The sequence below is a fragment of the Cervus canadensis genome, chromosome 4 (assembly GCF_019320065.1).
Source record: "Cervus canadensis isolate Bull #8, Minnesota chromosome 4, ASM1932006v1, whole genome shotgun sequence".
NCBI classification, from domain to species: domain Eukaryota; kingdom Metazoa; phylum Chordata; class Mammalia; order Artiodactyla; family Cervidae; genus Cervus; species Cervus canadensis.
The window spans coordinates 62,495,472-62,516,907 of NC_057389.1; the positions used below are offsets into that span (position 1 = coordinate 62,495,472).

The window sequence follows — 21,436 nt, forward strand, 5'->3', positions numbered from 1 at the left end:
GCCTTAATTCTTATTTCCATTACCTGGGATGCTCTTCCCCAAGACGCTCATCCAGCTCAATCTCTCACCCTTTCTTTAGTCAAATGGTACCTTATGGTGAGGCCTTTTCTGAACACCCTGTACAACAGCATACTCTCCCTACTGACTTTCTATCCCTCCCATCCTTTTTTTTTTTTTCTTCACAGCACTTACCAACATTGTTATATATTTGTGTTGGTTGGGAAGATCCCCTGGAGAAGGAAATGGCAGCCCACTCCAGTATTCTTGCCTGGAAAATCCCATGGACTGCAGAGCCTGGTAGGCTACCGTCCATGGGGTCCCACAGAGTCGGACACGACTGAGGGACTTCTTTCACTTTCATGCTTATCTTTCTTCAATGGAATAAAATTTTATATACCTCATAACAGTTTTAAGGTAATCATTTTGATTTCATGTCTGTCTCCTTGGTTAGACCATAAGAGAGACCAGGGCCTGTGTCCTGTTCAACTCTGTATTCTCAACACATGGTTTGGGGCCTCACATTTAACAGGTGTTCAATGAACATTTTTGAATGGATAAATTTAAAGTGTCATCTCTTCCAATCTTCTATTCAGAATATTTTGACTCTCATTTGTTCACTACTATAAGTTCCTATTGCACTTGGAGATTAAATCACACCACTAGCACTTATTTCTGAAATATCATGTTCTCTAATTCTTTTATTCTTAACTATTATGCTACATTGTGTCCCATCTGATACTGACCTGTAGTGTAGCTGAAATACTGTCAGTGTCTGGTCAGACTTTATTTCCTCTGGGCAGCTGGTACAATACCAAAGGCCCACTCTTTCCTTATATCTCTCTGTCCCTGCCTAGCCACATATACTCTGGCACCATGGTATCAGAAATCTGAAATATCAGTGCCCTTCTAAACTATCTTTTCACCATATTCTCTACTGGATGACCTCACCAGCTCCTTCATTAATTGATTTATTCATTCATTCAACAAATACTGATTAAATGCCTTCCATATGACAGGTACCAAGAAAAAACAACAGGACAGACAGGGTCTCTTCCTTCTGTGGAGTTTTCAGTGGAGGAAATGCAATAAAAATGTAAATAAATATACCTTTTTAAATTTTGAACTTGATAAGTGCTGTTGAGGTACTGGTAGTAAGACAGAGACTAGGAAGCAGGGACTTGATGTGGACAGAATGGTTAGGACATGAGGTGACATTTAAGCTGTGATCTAAAGGACAAGGAAGTTAGCTATACAAAGGGAGAATATGGGGAGAAGTAGGACTCTGGGCAAAGGGATCAGCACCTACAAGAGCTCAGAGACAGGAATGAGCTTGCTGTGGTGAGCAAGACAGAATGGCACAAGATGAGATTGGAGAAATATAGGAGGCAGAGCAGCAAGAGCCTTATAAGGCATTGTAAAGACTTTATAGACTTTGGGAAGCAATTGAAGAATGGTAAACAGTAGAGTAATTAAATTCATGCTTTAGTATGAATGCATCAAAAAATCAATCCAATAGCTGTGAAGATAACCAATTGATAGGGAAAGAAGAGTTGCTGCAGTAACCCAGGCCACAGATGATAGTGACCTGCAGTAAGCTGGTTGTACAGGAGATAGAAGTAGACTCACTAAGCCAGGTCAAATCTTGGAACTTTGATATTTCCTCTACTTTTGCTACCAACATGTAATCAATCACATATAGGTTCTAACTTCTACAATTTCTCACACCTGACTCTCTCTTTGTTCCCACTGACCCAGCACTGCCCCATATTACCTCTCACCTCTGTGATTGCAGCTGTCTCATTACAAATCTCAGTTTTCAGCCCTTATCTGTTCCAATACAACCCACACACTGCTGCCAGAGCAAACTTTCCAAAAATAGGATTCTGACCCTGTTCCTGTTCTGCTCAGAACCTCCAAAAGGCTCTATAGCTTGGGAGTCTACATCCTTGGTGGATGTAGTGGAAAGCTATTTAGTCAAAGCATAATACTTGCCTGGTGCTTTGCCCATCTCTGTTCCTTTCTAAATGTTATTCTCACATTATGATATTATCCCTGCTGAGTATTAATCCCCATTTTACATATGTAGTAACTGAAACTTCAAGTGGTTAATGTTAGAATCATCATCTGTAGCTGTACTTCTATTAAAATACAGTCATTAAAATTAATGATTTAGAAGAATACTTGATTATATTGAAATGTTTTTAGTTTTAAATGTTTTACAAAACTGTTTATAGTATGATTATAATCTTATAAAAATGTTTATATCTGTGAGGTGTGACAGAGGATGATTTTTGTTTCCATTTTTCTTGACTTTCCAAACTTTTTAACCAATATTGTGTATTACTTTTATCATGATATTAGTCATCAAAAAGCTCAAGATATGTAAATATCTTACATATCCTGTAAGGCTCTCCTCAAACACTGATATCTCCTGCCTCTCCACTCCCTCACCCCTACCAGAAGCTTGTAGTTTGTTTTCCTTTCTCTCCTCCTACCTTCTTTTATAGTCAGTTGTGAATTAAAATATCTCCCAGTCAAATCAAAAGGTCCTGGAAGAAAGAGACTGTCTTGCTTATTGTCTTTCCCCCATTCCTAATCAATTTACAGTCTATTGCTGAAGTCAGGAGGAATCACAATTTATATTTCTATCTAAAGGCTAACTCAAATGCCAAGGATATCAGGAATATCTTTTCAAATTCTGGAAAAGAGCTGTGGCATAATCTTGAGAAGCCCAGTGAAGTGCCTCAAGCCACTTAAAAGGATTTATTGTCGGGGGGAGAAAGGCTCAAGAGGGAGACGATATATGTATAATTATGGCTGATTAGCATTTTTTGTGGCAGAAACCAACACAACACTGTAAAGCAAGTATCCTCCAATTTTTTAAAAAAAGTATTTATTAAACCAAACTGAAGACTAGATCTGTGGAAAGGAGAATAAAGGGAAACCCAGACTAGAATAGCAGGCTCCTCCAACTTAGACCAATGGACTCTAGTGAAATTCTTTATCCCCCTGAGGACAAAAATGTACCTAAAAGTCTTTTATGAATGAATCACTTGCTCGAATGTATTCAGCACCTATAGTATGCCAAGCACTGAAAATATGTTCAACAGGAGAAAAGGCAGATATGGTTCTTGACCTAAGGAAGCTGATAGAATGCCTGTTGGGGAGGCTATAGATAAATAATCATACATTTTAATTGTAAAATTATAAGCAAGATAACTTCAATCAATCATAAGATAAATTGTACAGTTGCTGGGGAAACCTGAAATAAAGGGCTTAACTGAATCTGAGAGGGAGTCTGATGAGAGAGCTATTGGTGCTGAGACCTGAAGAGTGTGTAGGAGTTAGCCGGGTGGAGGGAGCTATCTGCGGAAGCCGTTCTGGCGGAAAGAATGACAAGTGAGAAGCGAGGACCAATGGAGTAAGTCATTTCCTGAGGCTGGGATGAAAGAGGCGGAGATCCAGCAGAGCCAGTGATAGGCTTATTGGGAATCTATCGAATAACTGCTTCAGTCCCCAAGCACCTCCTTGTTCTGCCTGCATCACCGAGAAAGAATCCTAGGCTTGAGAGCAATCTTGGAAGCACTGCCATCACATTTTCATTCAAGGCACCCGAGTATTCCTATTTGAATAAATTTAAGAAAAGTAACATCCATGAGCAAAAAACAGCAGAGTCAAGACAGTCTTAAAGATCAACATTCATTAGCAAAGAACGACGGAGTAAAGACAGCCTTGTTGAAAGCTCAACACATTATCTGGCACATAGTTACATTTTGTAAATTACTCGTTGAACTCAAGAAACAGGTGCACTTTGAAAATGTAATTTATTTTAAGAAAAGAAAAGAGGATGTCACGTATAATTTCCCCAAGCTAAACACCGGTGTTGCCTTCTCTGCCTGAAACTCCTTCAGGCCTGTGTGGGCAGCAGGTCCCACCTCGGAGCGCACTCAACCGCGGGACTGTCCGCGGAACCGCCGGAAGGCGGAACTGCAGGCGCTCGGCACTGCTGTCCTGCGAACCTTCGCGAGTGAAGCACCCGCCGGCCCGGAAGGCGCTAACGCGAACTACGGCCGCGGCAGCCATCGTTCTTTGCAGTTCGGTGTCGGAGTGAATAGGGCCGACTCCAAACAAGGAATTGCGTTTTCTCCAACCGCAGGTAAGTGACGGCCTCTCGTCCCGGAAGAACTGGCGGGCGGCAGCTGTCGATCCCGGGGAAGGAGCGCCTTTGGGGCTGGGCCCACTCGATGCCCCTGCCTATAGCCGGGCGGGGAAGGGGCTCCTGTTTTTCGCCCTGGAATCTGGCGGCGGGAAAGACGACAGGTTCCTTTCATGCTTCGCGGGACCACTCTGACGGCCATCTGGATAAGACACCGCTGCTGTCAAATGGTGGTAATTTCAGGAATCAAATAGATGACTCTGAACTGCAGCCAAGCCCTTCCTTGCCCTTAGCCTCAGTTTCCTTACCAGGTAAGGTGAAGGCTGCGGGGATCATTGACAGCTCAGAGGCAGTGACGCGACGTGTTGTTTTCAACTCTCCCACACAGTGTGGGGACAAATCGAGCTTTCCTTACTACCAGTAGTTAACGTTTTCCCATTGCCCAAGTCCCAGTTGAGTGGGGAAAAGATACACCATACTCTTGGGGGAAAGCTGCAATTATTTACAGACTGTCCCAAGAGTTTCCAACAAGGTTTAAATACTGACTTTGACAACAGCTGAAACTCTTGACATCGTTGACCAAAAGAACCAAACTCGTCAGGAATTTTAAGGTATTAGGTACATTGAACAGAATGAGCTGAAGAAATACTTTTAATTTGAAAAAGTAAACCCAGTATTAGTTGCACATTTTTATCTCACACGTAAGACTGTCCTGCGTTCAGTGTTAGAACACCAATTAGTCTCAATGAGGCAAATGAAAGAGGGAAAGGAACATTTGTTGTCTACTATGTGTAAGGCGCTAATGTACTTTTTGTTCATTACACGAACCAAAAGGTTTAGTTCCCTACAGCCATCCACTGAGGGAATAGTAGTATCTCTGTTTTACAAATGAGGAATAAGGAAGGTTTACATTTTGTCAACAATTAGTGGTGCTGATATTTCAAAATAATCTGCATACCAAATATTTTAGTGGACTTGCATTGTCATCAAAATATTTTGAATTTTAAAAACTTTAGGATAGTTCATTGACGTTTCCTGAGTTTGTGGAAGAGGAAGGTGTTGCCATCATTTTAGAAATATTAGAGAAGCAGTCATTAATTACTGAGACTAGTAGTTTACATAGGGTACATTTTAACTCCTTTGCTTTGCACTTTGAGCAAGAATTGAAATCAGAGAATAGGCTATCAGAAATGGAAATCAGTGCCATATATTTGAAGCTTATAAATCAGAATTCTGTAGTAATGATTCATTATTTCTCCACCCTCTTAAGTACACTTGGCTGAAAATCATTTAAATTATTTTTCTGCAAAACGTTACTAAGCAAGTAATTTTCAGATCATGGTATTGAAAAGTTTACCTTCCTTGCATGTAGCTTTTAGTACAATTTGAGTTAAAAGTATTTTAATGATTGAATTAGCCATTGCTTATGTCAGTTTTTATTTTAATTCATTATAGGTAAGTTCAGTACTTTTAAGATTTTTTTTTGATGTGGGCCATTGTTACAGTGTTTATTGAATTCGTTACAGTATTGCTTCTGTCTTTATGGTTTGGTTTTTTGGCCACCCGAGGAATGTGGGATCTTAGCTCCCCGACCAGGGATCTAATCCACATCCCCTGCATTGGAAGGCCTCTGGAGTCTTAACCACTGAACTGCCAGGGAAGTCCCTCATAGCTTTTTAAAATATATAGTTTTTTCCCTTTTCCTCTTAAAAAAATCCAACTTATATCTGTCACAGATTTAACCTTATTTCAGTCGAGCATCACTCTTCCTTAAAGGAAAATGGAGTATGTACTTTTTGTTCATTACATGAACCAAAAGATTTAGTTCCATTTTTATAATGGCTAAACATTCAGTCCTCAAATGTTTTCTTGAGTTTTTTATTTGCATCACTGTTTCAGTACTTTAAAGGTTGTAAAAAGAAAATCTAATAATTTTAGGGTTGGGTATTTAAAAGCAGCCTTATTTTGAAACATTCAACATCATCAGTGTCCATACTTGTATGGACATTGGCCCTCCTTATCCATGGATTCTGTTTCTGAAGATTCAAGAACGGATAGAAAATATTTGGGGAAAAAAAATTCCAGAAAGTTTGAAAAAGCAAAACTTCAATTTGCCAAGTGCTGACAACCATTTACATGGCATTTACATTGCATTTACAACTACTTGCTTTGTGTTAGATCCTTTAAGTAATTGAGAGATTATTTAAAGTATACTAGAGGAAGTGCGAAGACTGTATGTAAATACTATGACATTTTTATATAAGGGGCTTAAGGAGAGGGTGTAGGGTGTAGAGGCCTGGAAACAATCCTCTAGATCCCCAAGGGACCAAGGCACAGGGCCTTGTTGAAATTCTACAAAACATGGCCAGAATTTGGCCTTTGTATTTCTAGTGCTATTTGAAACTGAGAGAGGGGTATTTATAGTTCCTAAATTGGTTTACAGACAGCATACTGATCTTATGGAATTTGTGCACTGTATAATTACAAGCCTGACAAAACTGTGTAGAAAGTTATGATCAATCTCTTCTACTGAAATTTCCTTACCTGGATTTGAAGGAAACTATTCTAGTGCTTTTCTGGTGACAGTGATGTTGTTGTTAATATTTAAAGTAAAATCAGAACATCATTAAAAATCTTTTTCTTAGTAGTAGTTATTAATATTGAAGTTGATTTCAAAATTGGCATTGAAAGTTCTATGCTTTGATTTTCAATTGATTTAGTCTAAATTAATACCACCTTATATGGTATATTCAAAGTATTTTCATGTATGTTATTGTACTTAATCATTCCTAACACTCTGTGAGGCAGGCGGTATTTCCCTTATATCGAAGAGCAAACTGGGGCTCATAAAGAATGGCTTTCCCAGGATGAAATTATAGTATTTCAAAAGAAGAACATTCAGGACTTCCCTGGTAGTCTAGTGGTTAAGACTCCATGCTTCCACCACAGGGGCACAGGTTCAATCCCTGGTGGGGGAAGTTTTACATGCCATGTAATACGGCCAGGTAAGAGGCAGGGATGCACATTCAGTTTAGATTTTTTAAAATCTAGGACATCCATTCTACCTTATTCATTTTACCACAGCTCTACCATGCTTTGCTTCCCAAAGTTATTAATGTATTTACTCTAGAATCCTATTCTCAATAGGATTTATCTCCTTAGAATATTCTAGTTTTTATTTTCTACCAGCACTACTTTTTGGAGTATTTGTATCTTGTCATCTTATGTTTATTTTTTCTCTTATGTATGTTTTTTAAAAGTTCACACCTAAATGATTTTGCTAAATTACTTACATTGTTGTTGCTTAGTTGCCAAGTCATACCTGACTCTTTTGCGACCCCATGGATTGAAGCCTGCCAGGCTTCTCTGTCCATAGGATTTCCCAGGCAAGAATACTGGAATGGGTTGCCATTTCCTTTTCCAGGGGATCATTCTGACCCAGGGATTGAACCCGGTCTCCTGAATTGGCAGGCGGATTCTCTGTCGCTGAGCCATCTGAGAAGCCCAAATTATTTTGTTGTTGTTCAGGCACCCAGTCGTGTCCGACTCTTTGCAACCCCATGGACTGCAGCACACTAGGCTTCCCTGTCCGTCATCTCCCAGAGCTTGCTCAAACTCATGTCCATTGAATTGGTAGATGCCATCCAACCATCTCATCCTCTGTCATCCCCTTCTCCTGCCTTCAATCTTTCCCAGATCAGGGTCTTTTTCAATGAGTCGGTTCTTTCATTTTTTAATAATAATTTTATGGAGAGAGAGTACATACCATAGAGGATAGTTGTACATAACACTACTTAGCATTGTAAGTGTACAATTGAGTGTTTTTAGTTTACTCATGTTGTGCAACCATCACCAGTAACTCCAGAAACATTTTCATCACCCCAAAAGAAACCCAGTACTCATTAGCCACTCCCAATTTCACCTTCCCCCGCAGTCTGACAGCAACCAATCTACTGACTCTAAAGGCTTGACTATTCTGGACTATTTCATATAAATGGAATCATCCTTATAAGTTTAATGTGGCAAGGCTTTGAAAAGTTATTTGTAATCTGAGAATTTCTTTTCCATTACACCCTTTGCACTGATTTTCATATTATTTGAGTAGATCACTTTTCTAATCTGTGGGGCAATTTTTCCTGTTTGGTGTTCATGCAATAAATAAATCTGCTGACGTGTATATGTTTCCTTGTTCTTGACCTTTGCTTTTCACATGTCTTAATAGTGTGTTCATGGTGTTGTGTAACCTGTTCTCAGGGCTCAGGTATCTGTTTGCAGCTAAGTAACTTTTATTCTTAGTTGGCATTTTTACCTCTACTTTAAAATGACTAATGACTCCTAGCTTGTTTTAAAGATCTCAGAAGCCATGACTTTATAGAAATATAAATATCTCATTAATTTCTGAAGAAGAGTTTCCCCATATATGTTATTAGTTATCTTGGGACAAATTTTACAAAAGCAAATCCTTACACAAAAAATCCATTTATCTGCATGGCTACCCTCTCTACCATCTTACCCACTCTACCCTCCCTCAGTCTTCACTTAATCTTAGCCAAAAGGCCGAGAAGCGATTCTCCCTCAGTCTTTCACCTACCAACAGTCATCTTCAGTGAGGACTTTGCCACTTGACTCACAGTCCTGCTTTCTGTAATGCTCCCCTCCAATCTTCTGGTGATTCCACCGCCTGTCAGCGTGGACAGTACTTTGGAGCTTGCCACCACTCAGACCTTCCTTAAATTCTGAACCTACATTTTCCTCCACTTTGCTGGCACAGTTCTGATCACCTTTCACTTCTTGCACCCTTTTACTACATCTATATCTGCTATTTTTAACTAAAGATTCTTCCTCTATTCTTCCAGTTCTATTCTGTGAGAAGCCTGCTTTTGATCCTCACCCATTCCCGTACTTTGTCTACCTTTGTAACTTTATCCACGCAGCCTGAACTTCTGATCAGACCATTTCAGCCTCTGTCACTAGTGCTCTCAAATTCTTGTTCCCCTTTTTTCATTTGCTCTTCTGGAAGTCCCTAATACACATTTGCTCCTTATTCTCTAAAGCTGAGCACTGCTGGGGCGGGGCCGGGGGAGCAGCGGAGGGCTAGAAGTCGGTGCATTCACTGCTGTGAATGTTTCAGTCTTAGCAATTGGCTCTTTTTTTTTTTTTTTAATCAAGGAATCTGTTTTATTTTGTATTTTTCAATAAAAAATTTTTTTAATTTAATTTAATTTTTATTTATTTATTTATTTTTTCAGTGGGTTTTGTCATACATTGATATGAATCAGACATAGATTTACACATATTCCCCATCCCGATTGGCAATTGGCTCTTTTTAGCCGTCTTGTGGCAATTGGCTCTTTTTAGCCGTCTTTTAACTTGATCTTTCCCCCACAGTAGCTATTCTAATCCTCACTCTGCTCCTCAGAATTTCTCTACACTCCTTCACCTTTCCTGGCCTTCCTTCCTTTTCATCTTAGAGAAAGAGAGCGTGCTGTCTGCCCAGGCTCCTCTTGAGACTTTGCCCCTTTTGGTTAATTCCCTCTCTTGCTCATCTTTAACTTATTCCTTGCCACTAGCTCCTTCCTTTCAGTTAATCAACATGATCAAGCCTCACCCTCCCCTAAGAAGAAAATCTCACTTCCCTCACCCCATTTCGAATTTTTTGCCAGAAGAATTTCCTCACTGCCTCCACCTGCTAACTTCCATCACATTCTCTTCTCAATAATATCAATAACAGAGGCCAGATTTTAAATACTTATTTTGTGCATTTTATCTTGTTTGCTCATAAAACCCCGAGAGATTTTAATTTGTTCAGGGTCACACAGCTCTGCTGGGACTTAAGTACTGGCCGTCGGCTCTCCTGGACTACCACGTCACCGCGAGCTGCTCAGGCTCTCAGCAGCCGCCTCCGTGTCACCGAAGCCAGCAGTGACATCTCTGCATATAATGTGACTGACTTCTTTTCTTGCCTGTCTCTTCTAGTTCTTTTACCCTTCCTGGGTTCTGTTGGTTCTTCCACCTGTATCTGTACCTTGAAGACTATCTCAAGTGAGAATTAATTTCTTCCATAGCATTTGGCAAGGAGCCTCTGGGCAGAGATGATGGGAAAACATTCTGATGCCAGGAAGGATAATGGGCAGATGTTTTAAGGTAAAGTACAGGTCGCCAGCAAGCAGTTTACTTTAGCCCAGGGAAAGCTACAAGTAGGGAAGTGATATGTATTATAAGCTTGGAAAGGTAGCTACAAGTAGGATGTGGAACACTGGACCAAGGAGTTTGACTGTATCATCTCTCAGCTCACACACCTCCAGTGGCTCTCCATCCACAAGCAGACTGGCCATATAATTTAACACCTAAATCAGGACCCTTTTGAGAAGGGAAGCACTATTAATGATTACACTGAGAAAACTTTACTGAGACTGTCCCCAGCCAACTGAGAGTTACAGTCACCCTGACTATGCAACAAGTCTGAGATGACATTTTGGTGGAGCTACTCTGGAGGGCATGTACAACTGGGTAGAAACACATTTTGATGTTAAGATGGTAATTTAGGAAAGTGACACAAGGATTTTGACCAGGTGGCTCCTTGAGAATCAAAGAAAATGCAGAAATTGATAGAACTAAGGAATGACTGGCCGTGGGATGTGAGGGAGAAGAAGGAATTACATGTCAGAGTCATGAGCTGGAGTAATTTTTAAATGTTATGTAATAATTTAAATAACTTTAAACCTTTAAAACTATTGTTATAAAGCTTTAGAGAGCCAATGCAACGTAAGGAAAAGGGGGATGGATGTGGAAGTCAGACTCATGCTTGAAACTTAGATGTGCCAATCACTAAAAGTTGAATTTTACTTGTAACTTCAGCTTCTGCAAAATGCAGTCAATAATATATTTATTCTGAAAGGTTATTGAGGGTTTTTTTTGTTGTTGTTGAGTTTTTTGTTGTTGTTGAGGTATTTAGTGATGATATTTGTAAAGTGCCTAATACTGTAGGCCACGTAGTGGAAGAAATAATAATAATAGCAGTTAAAATTGAGTGTTTCCTCCATGCTCAATACTAAATGCTTTGTGTGTAGTAATTAATCTTCACAACAACCATCTCAGATAGGTATTGTTATCCCCATTTTACAGATGAGGAAAGTGAAATAAGTTACTTAAAATATTAGTAAAGCCTTAGCTCCAGAGCTGCTGCTGTTAACCTCTAGATCATACTGCTCACAGAGGTTTAATAAATGGTAGCTGGTATTTTTTTGTTTTGCTCCGTTTTATTAAATTGAAATGCAAATTCAGCATTTTTTCTTATGTTTACATATTAAAAGTAGCCAGCATGAAAACCAAATGTCTAAATTTAATCTCAGATTTGTTGATCAGTCTGGCTTCTGCATCACTAATTAGCACCCATTGATTTTCACTCTGTCTCCATCCCCTAATCGCAGTTACGTCATCTAACAATTCCCGACTCTCTGCTGTAGCCATTTAGGCTCTGGGTACCCGATCACCATCCTTTCCCTTAGCTGCACCCTGTTGTCACCACAGAACTGGGAAAATAGGAGTTTGAATGTAGAGACAAGCAGGACTGGTTTTCTCTTGTTTTCATACATAATATAAAGTGTTATTTGTGAGCATACTATATACCTCTTTCAGGCTTCCCTTGTGGCTCAGCTGGTCAAGAATCTGCCTGCAATGCAGGAGACCTCAGTTCGATCCCTGGGTTGGGAAGATCTCCTGGAGAAGGGAAAGGCTACTCACTTCAGTATTCTAGCCTGGAGAATCCCATGGACTGTGTAGTCCATAGGGTCACAAAGAGTCAGACACGACTGAGCGACTTTCACTTCACTATACCTCTTTCTGTTAGTATGCACACACATACCTCATGTCTTTTTTTTTTTTTTTGTAATTTATTTTTGGCTGTGGTGAGTCTTTGTTGCTCCATGAGCTTTGATCTAGTTGTGGCAAGCACTGGCAACTCTCTAGTTGAGGTACACAGGCTTTTATTGTGGTGGCTTTTCTTGTTGGGGAACATGGGCTCTAGGGTTCACAAGCTTCAGTGGCCCATGGGCTCAATAGCTGTGGCTCCCAGCTCTAAAGCACAGACTCAATAGCTGTGGTGCATGGGCTTAGTTGCTCCGCAGCTTGTGGGACCTTCCCAGCTCAGGGATCAAACCCGTGTCTCCTGCACAGGCAGGTGGATTCTTTACCACTGAGCCACCAGGGAAGCCCACCTCATCTCTCTGTTATTTATTTTAATTGTTTTGTCTCTATGCTCTTATGATCATTACTCCCCTAGTACCTTAGGATTTACAGTATGGGCATTTTCCCCTCGCCTTGTGCTTGAATAATTCTTGAAACCTTATAGGGTGAGTTGTTACCATTTTAGGTAATATCCTATTCAGTTTTAACATTTTTCAGTTTAGTTGTATTTGTGTAGCTAATTTATCACTCTATAACCTTTTTGAGAGAATGAGCCATGTTTGTCATCAGTATTTGTATTCCTCATGATGTCTAGGTTAGGACCCTGGATGTAATATGAGCTAGGTAAGTATGTATTGAATTAGAAAGGGAAAAAACTCAACACACCACTGCTTTATTTGATTCTCTACAGTGAAAATTATTATGATTTCCTTCGAAAAGCATATACCTAAAAATCTTCAGAAAAGATAAGCCACTTGTATATATTTTTTCTAAGTCTCAATTTATCCATGACCTAAAATGATAATAGTAGAAGGAGTAGTAATTTTCAACTTGTAAAATAATAACTTCTAAGGTAATAGATTCTTCTTACATAATTATGTCACTGTTGTAGTTACAGCATATAGTTACAGTATCACATTCTTGTGATACTGACAAATGAAACTATTTATTTTGCCAGTGTTAATCTGGAAATCAACTGGTTGTAAGAACAAAATTCTACTTATGCTGGTACAAGCAAGAAGTTAATAGAAGAGGGGAGAAGCTACTGCCAGGATCCAGGGAATCTCTTAGTAAATACTGCTAGGCCTTGTGCAAGCTAGGTAGGCTGTCTCTTCTCTGTTTCTCACTCTCAAGGTGATGTGGTCTCAACATCTTAACCCTCTAGGAAATTCTGAGCCTGGTGGGCCCATCTTTGTCCAGCTTAGCCCACTTTGGAGGAGAGGTGGCTAAAGAAAGGAGGGCTATGTGTTGTACTTTGTCTAAAGAATAGCAAAGATAGCACAACCCTTCAAACTTTTCAGAGTTGGCCCTAGTTTGGAGCCTAGGTTCTTCTGTTCAGCTCTAGAAAATGAACTTCGTTGATCGAAAGCATATTTTTTTTATAAATGATACTTCTTTTCTAAAGATACATTTTCTCTTGTTTTTCACATTAGGTATATTAGTTTATTAAGTACATGTCAGGTAAATGCTGAATTGAACTATACTCTGCATTTTCTAGTCTGATTTAGTAATTGGTTTTTTTTTTTTACATTTAGTAACATGATTACAATTTGAAAAATGCAAAAAGATAATAAACCCAGAAATATACTGTCTGGTACCAACTGCTACAAAAGACCCAAACAAAAAGAAAAAGAGTTTTTACTCCCCATAGGTAAAATCAGATTCAGAAACTTATTTCATGATCATAAATTTCCTCTCTTTTCCTTTTGGCTCCTGTCTTTCCCTCTACTCCAAGGTTTTTGGTAAATATTTCATAGGCAATAGAATTTAATTTACTATTGAACATAGATTATATCTAAAAATTCTATTATGTAACACTTTGATGAACATCTTTATACATAAAGCCTTTCCATATTTAGGACAATTTCTAAAATTTTTGGGTCAGTTTGTATCACCAGATACATTATTGCCAAATTGGTTTTAAAAAAGATTTGTTCCAATTTATACTGCCATTAATAATGCTTCTTTTACCACATTTTTTCTAGTCTTGACTGTTATAATTATTTTTCATGTTTGCTACTTTGGTAGGCAGGGAATGGTCTCTACATGGTATTTTAATGGCATTTTATTTTTTATGCATCAGTATAGACGAGGTTAGACTGGCCTGGAAGAGTATTTAACTCTTTGTAGTAAGGTTGCTGTAGAATTATTTACTCACAGTTGATGTTTAATGTCATTGCTATTTAATATTGACTACTAAATCCCACTTTTTTTTCCAGACCTTATAAGATTTGGCTATGTCCTTCATATTTGACTGGATTTACAGTGGTTTCAGCAGTGTGCTACAGTTCTTAGGTAATGTTGGCCCTTTGTTCTCTTTTGTTATCCCATTTAATCCTACTTATATGAAAGTGTCTTTTATTTGTCTAGAGCCTCTTTATATGTAACCCAGTAGTTACAGATGTGGGCTTTGGAATCATACAAACAAATTCAACTACTCATTATACCTGTTATGAAGTAATCTTAGATAAATTGCTTTCTCCACTTTAGCCTTAATTTCCTTATGTGTAAAATGATAATAATTCCTACCTCCTAAGGTTGTTGATAAGCATATTATTAGCAGGAATAGCTACTATTTATTAGCCAGTTTCCATAAGAGCTTTACATCCTTTATCTCAGGTAATCCTCACAGGAATCCAAGGCATTATTATTTTTGCTTTTTTAATAAAAATGCATGTTCCATCAAGTACCTCATATGTTATAAATGGCATTTTTTAACCTACTAAATGAGACTTGTTCACCCAGAGATTCTGACTAGTGATTTTCTTCTCTTTATAGATTTTACAGATAGGAAAAACATTCTTCTTTTATTGACACCCTTGACTTCTCACATTTTTCAGTGAAACAGGCTTTTTTTCCCCCCAAAGACAGACTTTTGATTAACTTTTATGTTGGGATATACACAACTTTACTATAGCAGTAATTAACAAAAATATTTCTAGTCCCCTGTTTTCAAATTTTTCTCTAATTTGAACTGCCAGAAAGAGAAGCATTTCATGTAATTAGAGATTGATAAACATAGTTCAAACTGGCCACAACTTACGGAATGATATATTCTATATAAATATTTCTTTCTCCACAAACATAATCTTAACTGAGGAAGTAAATTTTGCTTGGGAAATATAAATTTTGACTACTATATATTAAAAGGATAAAAGTATAAGATCAAACTTTGTCACTGTATTTTTATTTCTTAGTTGAACCTTAATACTTGCAAATTTTAAAAAACTCAGGATGTTTTCCTTTACGTTTTAGAAATAAAATTCCTCACATTATTTTATATTGTTGCTCTACCACACGTCAAATGTCAGATCTCGTTATACTACCTCCAAGAGAATCCTTAAGTATTTTGTCACATATTTGTAAGAACCGGGTCAGAAATAGGGGTTTTTAAACTTTATTTTGCTGACGTTTTGGATTATAACAGGTTGGAATCTGTATCTCAGTTTACAGAACAATGAATCTATCCTGAATTATGTTGAAAAGGCAAAAAAGACTGCATCATAGTCAGGAACAAGAAAGTTAATAGAGCTAGCATCAGGAGGCAGTGTAGAGAAATGGAAGTGAACCAAAGGTCTGGGATCAGACATGGGTTCAAATCTCAGACCTGACTTCAGCATTTGAGTAAATAAGTTTGAGTCTTCATTCTGCTCTGTAAAAAAGACAATAATGATGCTCCTATACAGAGTTGAGGATTAAGTGAAATAATGTATGCAGGTGTTTAACAGTGCCTACCACTGAACAGAAACTTAGTTCAATCCAGTTGAAAGATTAAATGCTCTAGCTGTTCCCCTTTGGAATCTTATCCGGTACACTTTTACTATTTAAAAGCTAAGGTGGTAAGACTGAGTGCATTGGTTAGAAACAATCTATATAGAAACCTTTTAAAGAAATACAATGTTTAAGGAGATTATTAGTCAGTATTCATAATTACAGGAGAGCTGTAGTATCCCAGCTCAAGTGACTGTGGAAGCAATTTTCTCCTTAGGACCCAGGTTGTTGGTTGATAGGTGATCAAAAGATTAGGACTTTAAAAAAAATTTACTTCTTAGACTTAAATGTGGGTATATAACTAAATGTTATTTTGGCGTGAACTTACTGGAAAATGGATAGCCCAATCTGTAATTCCCTAATATCTTAAAATTTTCACTTACTGATTAAATTTTTTGAGTTGCTACTGTGTTCCCGGTCTTCATATACTTCTATATAATTCCATAAGACAATTAAATGCATGAAAAATAAAGTTCAATACTACTACACACCTATTAGAATGCCCCGAATTCAGATGCTGACAATACCAAATGTTGTCAATACCAAATGACAATACCAAATGTTGGTGGGGATGTGAAACAACAGGAATTCTTATTCATTACTGGTGGTAATACAAAATGGTATAACCACTTTAGAAGAGAGTTTGTTGTTCTCTTATGAAACTAAACATACTCTTAAACCATTCAGTCCAGCAGTTGTGCTCCTTGGTGTTTACCCAAAGGAGTTGAAAACTTACATCTAGCCAGAAACCTGCACACAGATATTTATAGCAGCTTTAGCCATAATTGCCAAAACATGGAAGCAACCAAGATGTCCTTTAGTGGGTGGATGGATAAATGAACTATGGTACTCCGGGAGTTGGTGATGGACAGGGAGGCCTGGCGTGCTGCGATTCACGGGGTTGCAAAGAGTTGGACGTGACTGAGTGACTAAACTGACTGAACTGACTTGACAGCCAGATAATGGGATACTGTACAACATGAGAAAGAAAATGGGCTATCAAGCTATGAAAATACATGGAGAAACCTTACATGCATATTGCTGAGTGGAAGAAGCCAATCTGAAAGGCTACATATTGTGTGATTCCAACTACATGACATTCTAGAGAAGGCAAAAATACGGAGGCCATAAAAAGATGAGTGGTTGCTGGGTCGTGGGTAGGGTGGATATATAGGCAGAATACAGAGACTTTATTTAGGGCAGTGAAAATATTCTGTATAATGATGGACATAAGTCATTAAACTTCTGTCCTCTTTTGGGGGAGAGTCTACATATGTGGGGACAGAGGTATATGGGAAATATCTGTATCTTCCTTTGAGTTTTGTTGTAAAACTAAAAGTGCTCTAAGAAAAGTCTTTGAAATATATATATATGAAAAGCTCAATATGGAATTCTGCAATGAATGTCAGTCTACTGTAAACCAGTCAGTGTTGTCTTTATCTGTTTATCACTTTAGCTATCAGTGCTTGATTGATATATTTTAAATTATGTGCTTGGATATTTTTGTTGTTGCTTAGTTTTACGCAGTCATGTGAATAGTTTAACCTTATTCTCAGGTAAATTTGACAGTGAACGAAACTTTTTTACTGAAAAAAACTCACTGTAGTTTTGATTGTCAAAAATAGTTAATTTATTTTTACCTGTGAAAAAAATGAAAAACCTCTACTTTTTCTTTTGGTCTAGCTTCATAAATATATAATCTCAAGTATTTTATGTCTCTAGTAGAGGGCACAGATATTTTTCAAGGGGTAAATTAAAAGAGGATTTAAGTTAAATCATCAAGGGAATTGGCATTTTGGTATTGCAAGATAAGTTTAGGTCACACACATTCATTGACTGGGGCAAAGTTTAGTTTCATAATGATCTGACGTCCCAAATCGTAATAGATTTAAAATAGTTCTTCAAAACTAAAAATGGATTAGAAATCCAAGCTTTTTCAGGCCAATTTATAAAATCTTAGAAGTTCAAAAGGTTAATAAGTGTCTCTTTATAAAAAATCTGGGGTAATTAGGAAAAGTATCCAAATAACTAAATTGTGAAGATATTATATTTTTATTTAAAGTCATTTTATTTCTATAATCTGTGTCAGATATCACTGACTAATCATAGCTCTTACTCTGCAGGATTATATAAGAAAACTGGTAAATTGGTATTTCTTGGATTGGATAATGCGGGAAAAACAACATTGCTACACATGTTAAAAGATGACAGACTTGGACAACATGTGCCCACGTTACATCCCAGTAAGTATGTTCTCCCATACAGTGTGTTACTTGATGAAGTGATTCCAATTCATAGACCCTAACCAAAAGGTTTTGTTTGTTTTTTGGTGGATAAATTATGATCATGTCATTTCACTTGTTCTTTATAGTAAATGATAAGTGACCCAACTCCAGGGAGTATATTTAGATCTTGAAATAATACTCATATCATCTTATAGTTAGTATACCTTTGTCCAACTAGAGGAGTTAAAAAGTTATTGTCTCAGGGATTATGATAGTATATTTAACCACATATTGTTTAGGTTATAAATAGTCAGCATTACCTTTCTTATATAACTTAAATTTCTTTCAAATTTTAGAACTGTACTATTTTAATCATTATTCAGTGGACAGATCATAGTCTTATACTTTGCTGTAGCTCTTAACTTATTAACCAGTTATTTTTCTAGTTCTAACAACCTGAACTGTTTCTAACATAAAGACCATAGAATTTTTATTCCAAAAAACAGGGCATGTATTGATACACTTACAGAAAGTTTTCTTTTATTTTGTTTTTGGCCAGGCCCCATGGCTTGCAGGATCTTAGTCCCTCAACCAGGGATTGAATCTGAGCCCACAACAGTGAAAGCGCCAAGTCTTAACCACTGGACCACCAGGGAATTCCCTAGAAAGTATTAAAGTAATTAAAAAAGAATTTACTGTGCTTTCTTTTAGAAAGCCAATTGAAAGACATTAATAATGATTCTGTAAATCACTTAATATGTATCATTCTTAAGATTATGTAATAGGTACTGTTGAGAGAGTCAAGTTAGAGTGACAAAATTAGTCACTTTAAAATTAGAAACAGAAGTCTAATTTTAAAATACCTGTGGGGGAATTCCCTGGAAGTCCAGTGGTTTAGAGTCTGAACTTCCAGTGTGGGGGCACACAGATTCAGTCCTTGGTTGGGGAACTAATACCCCACATGTTGCATGGCACAACAACAACAACTTATGAACTTGTTTTAGTGTTGAAGAGACTATGAATCAACTACACAGAGAGTTTAAAGACAAGCTAATCCACAGATTTTGAAATAATGAGTGTCAGCCTTAAAAATGAGTATAAAGTTGAGAATTGGACTAAAAAGTAAATAATACAACAGTTAATTTAATTCCGTAAATATACTAAGAACAAGGAAGGAAAACAGAAAAAAACAAACTACCATTTTATCTCTAAAACTGTTAGTGAGTCAAGTTGGAAAAGGAAGATTTCATAAAATTGATACTTTTTTTTTGCATTAGGAGAAGAAAGTAGGGCTTGACAAATAAGATTCTGATACAAGAACAATACTATTAAAGAAAAATCATGGTGAAATTGAGTATACAAAATTATCTGCAAAAACAGCAGAATTGGAAGAGATTACACAGTGGTCTTATATTAGGTGTAAGTCACTTTTAAAATTTTATGATGTTCTTTTTAATATATTCAACAAATATTTTTTGAGCACTTGCTTTAGGTCAGACATTGTTCTAAGTAATAAGAGTAAAAACAATGGCACAAAATAGATGTTATCTCAACCTTCCTGCATCTCATATTCATTTTAGCTTATATTTTTCAATTAATCAAAAGCATTATGTGTACTCTCTTCAGCAGCACATACACTAAAATTAGAAAGACACAGAGAAGATAAGCATGGCCCCTGCAGAAGGATAACACACAAATTTATGAAGCGTTCCATATTTTTAAGAATGAAATTAAAAATACTCCCTAACACCATACCAAAAATAAACTCAAAATGGATTAAAGATCTAAATATAAGACTGGATACTATAAAACTCTTAGAGGAAAATGTAGGCAGAATGCTGACATAAATCTCAGCAGTATTTTTTTTGATCGACTGCTAGAGTAATAAAAATAAACAAATAGGGTCTAATTAAGCTTAAAAGCTTTTGTATAGCAAAGGAAACCATAAAATAAAAAACAAGCCACAGAATAGGAGAAAATATCTGCGAAGAGACTGACAAGGGATTAATCTCCAAACTATACAAACAGCTCATGCAGCTCAATGTCAAGAAAACAAACAACCCAATCAAAAAATGGGCAGATCTAAATAGACGTTTCTTCAAATAAGACAGATGGATGGCCAAAGGCACATGAACAGGCATTCAACATCACTAATTATCAGAGAATGCAAATCAAAACTACCATGAGGTATCACCTCACATCAGTCATAATGGTCATCATCAGAAAAATCTACAAACAGTAAAGGCTGGAGAGGGTTTGGAGAAAAGGTAACCCTCTTACATTGTTGATGGGAATGTAAATTGCGACAACTATTTTGGAGAATAGTATGACAGTTCCTTAAAAAATTAAATATAGAACTACCATATGGTTCAGCAGTCCCACTCCTGGGCACATATCTGGAGAAAAACCATAATTAAAAAGATACATGCTCCCCAGTGTTCACTGCAGCACTGTTTACAACAGTCAGGACATGGAAGCAACCCAGATGGCCATCAACAGAGGAATGGATAAAGATGTAGTACATACACACAGTGGAATGTTGTTGTTGTTGTTTAGTCACTCAGTTGTGTCCAACTGTTTGTGACCCCATGGACTGTAGCCTGTCACGCTCATCTATCCATGGAATTTCCCAGGCAAGAAAACTGGAGTGGGTCGCCGTTTCCCTTTCCAGGGTCTCTTCCCAGCCCAGGGATTGATTACTCAGCCATAAAAAAGAATGAAACAATGCCATTTGCAGCAACATGGATGGGCCTAGAGATTTATCATACTAAGTGAAGTAAGTCAAAGACAAATATCATATGATATCAGCCATATGTGGAATGTAGTAAAAAATGATACAGATGTACTTATTTACAAAACAGACTCACAGATCTCGAAATCAAATTTATGGTTTATCAAAGGGGAAACATGAGGCAAGTAACAAATTAGGAGATACGGATTAACATATACACACCACTATATATAAAATAGATGACAAGAGCCTACTGTATAGTACAGGGAACTCTACCCAATATTCTGAAATAAGCTGTATGGGAAAAGAATCTGAAAAAGAACGGATCAATATATATGATTCACTTTGCTGTACATCTGAAACTAACACAACATTATAAATCAACCATGCTCCAATAAAAAGGTTTTTAAAGAATATGGGAGAAAGGTAACATGTATCTACCCTATGATCTGGCAATTCCACTGCTAGATATTTATCTAGGAAAAGTGAAAAAATATGTTCACCAAAATCCTCATACAGGAATATTTGTTATACCAGCTTTACCTGTATTAAGTCCAAACTGGAAGCAGTTCAGATGTCCTTCATAAAAAGAATGGATAAACAATGGAATTCTATTCAACAAAAAGAGGAATAAAGTACAGATCCACA

At 37.3% G+C, this 21,436-nt stretch overlaps 1 protein-coding gene and 1 non-coding gene across 2 annotated transcripts in view; both read left to right on the forward strand.

The window, feature by feature from the left end:
- Positions 1–4,007: 4,007 nt before the first annotated feature.
- SAR1B (secretion associated Ras related GTPase 1B) overlaps positions 4,008–21,436 on the forward strand; it is a 28,509-nt gene continuing 11,080 nt past the window's right edge. Inside the window, exons 1-3 of the mRNA XM_043465484.1 lie at positions 4,008–4,156; positions 14,281–14,356; positions 17,956–18,075. Of these exons, the coding sequence (XP_043321419.1) occupies positions 14,299–14,356; positions 17,956–18,075 (178 nt within the window). The 5' untranslated portion in view covers positions 4,008–4,156; positions 14,281–14,298. The remainder of the gene's footprint in view (positions 4,157–14,280; positions 14,357–17,955; positions 18,076–21,436) is intronic.
- Positions 19,671–19,777, forward strand: LOC122441089. The gene has a single exon (XR_006269232.1). It is a non-coding gene; the product is annotated as a U6 spliceosomal RNA (small nuclear RNA).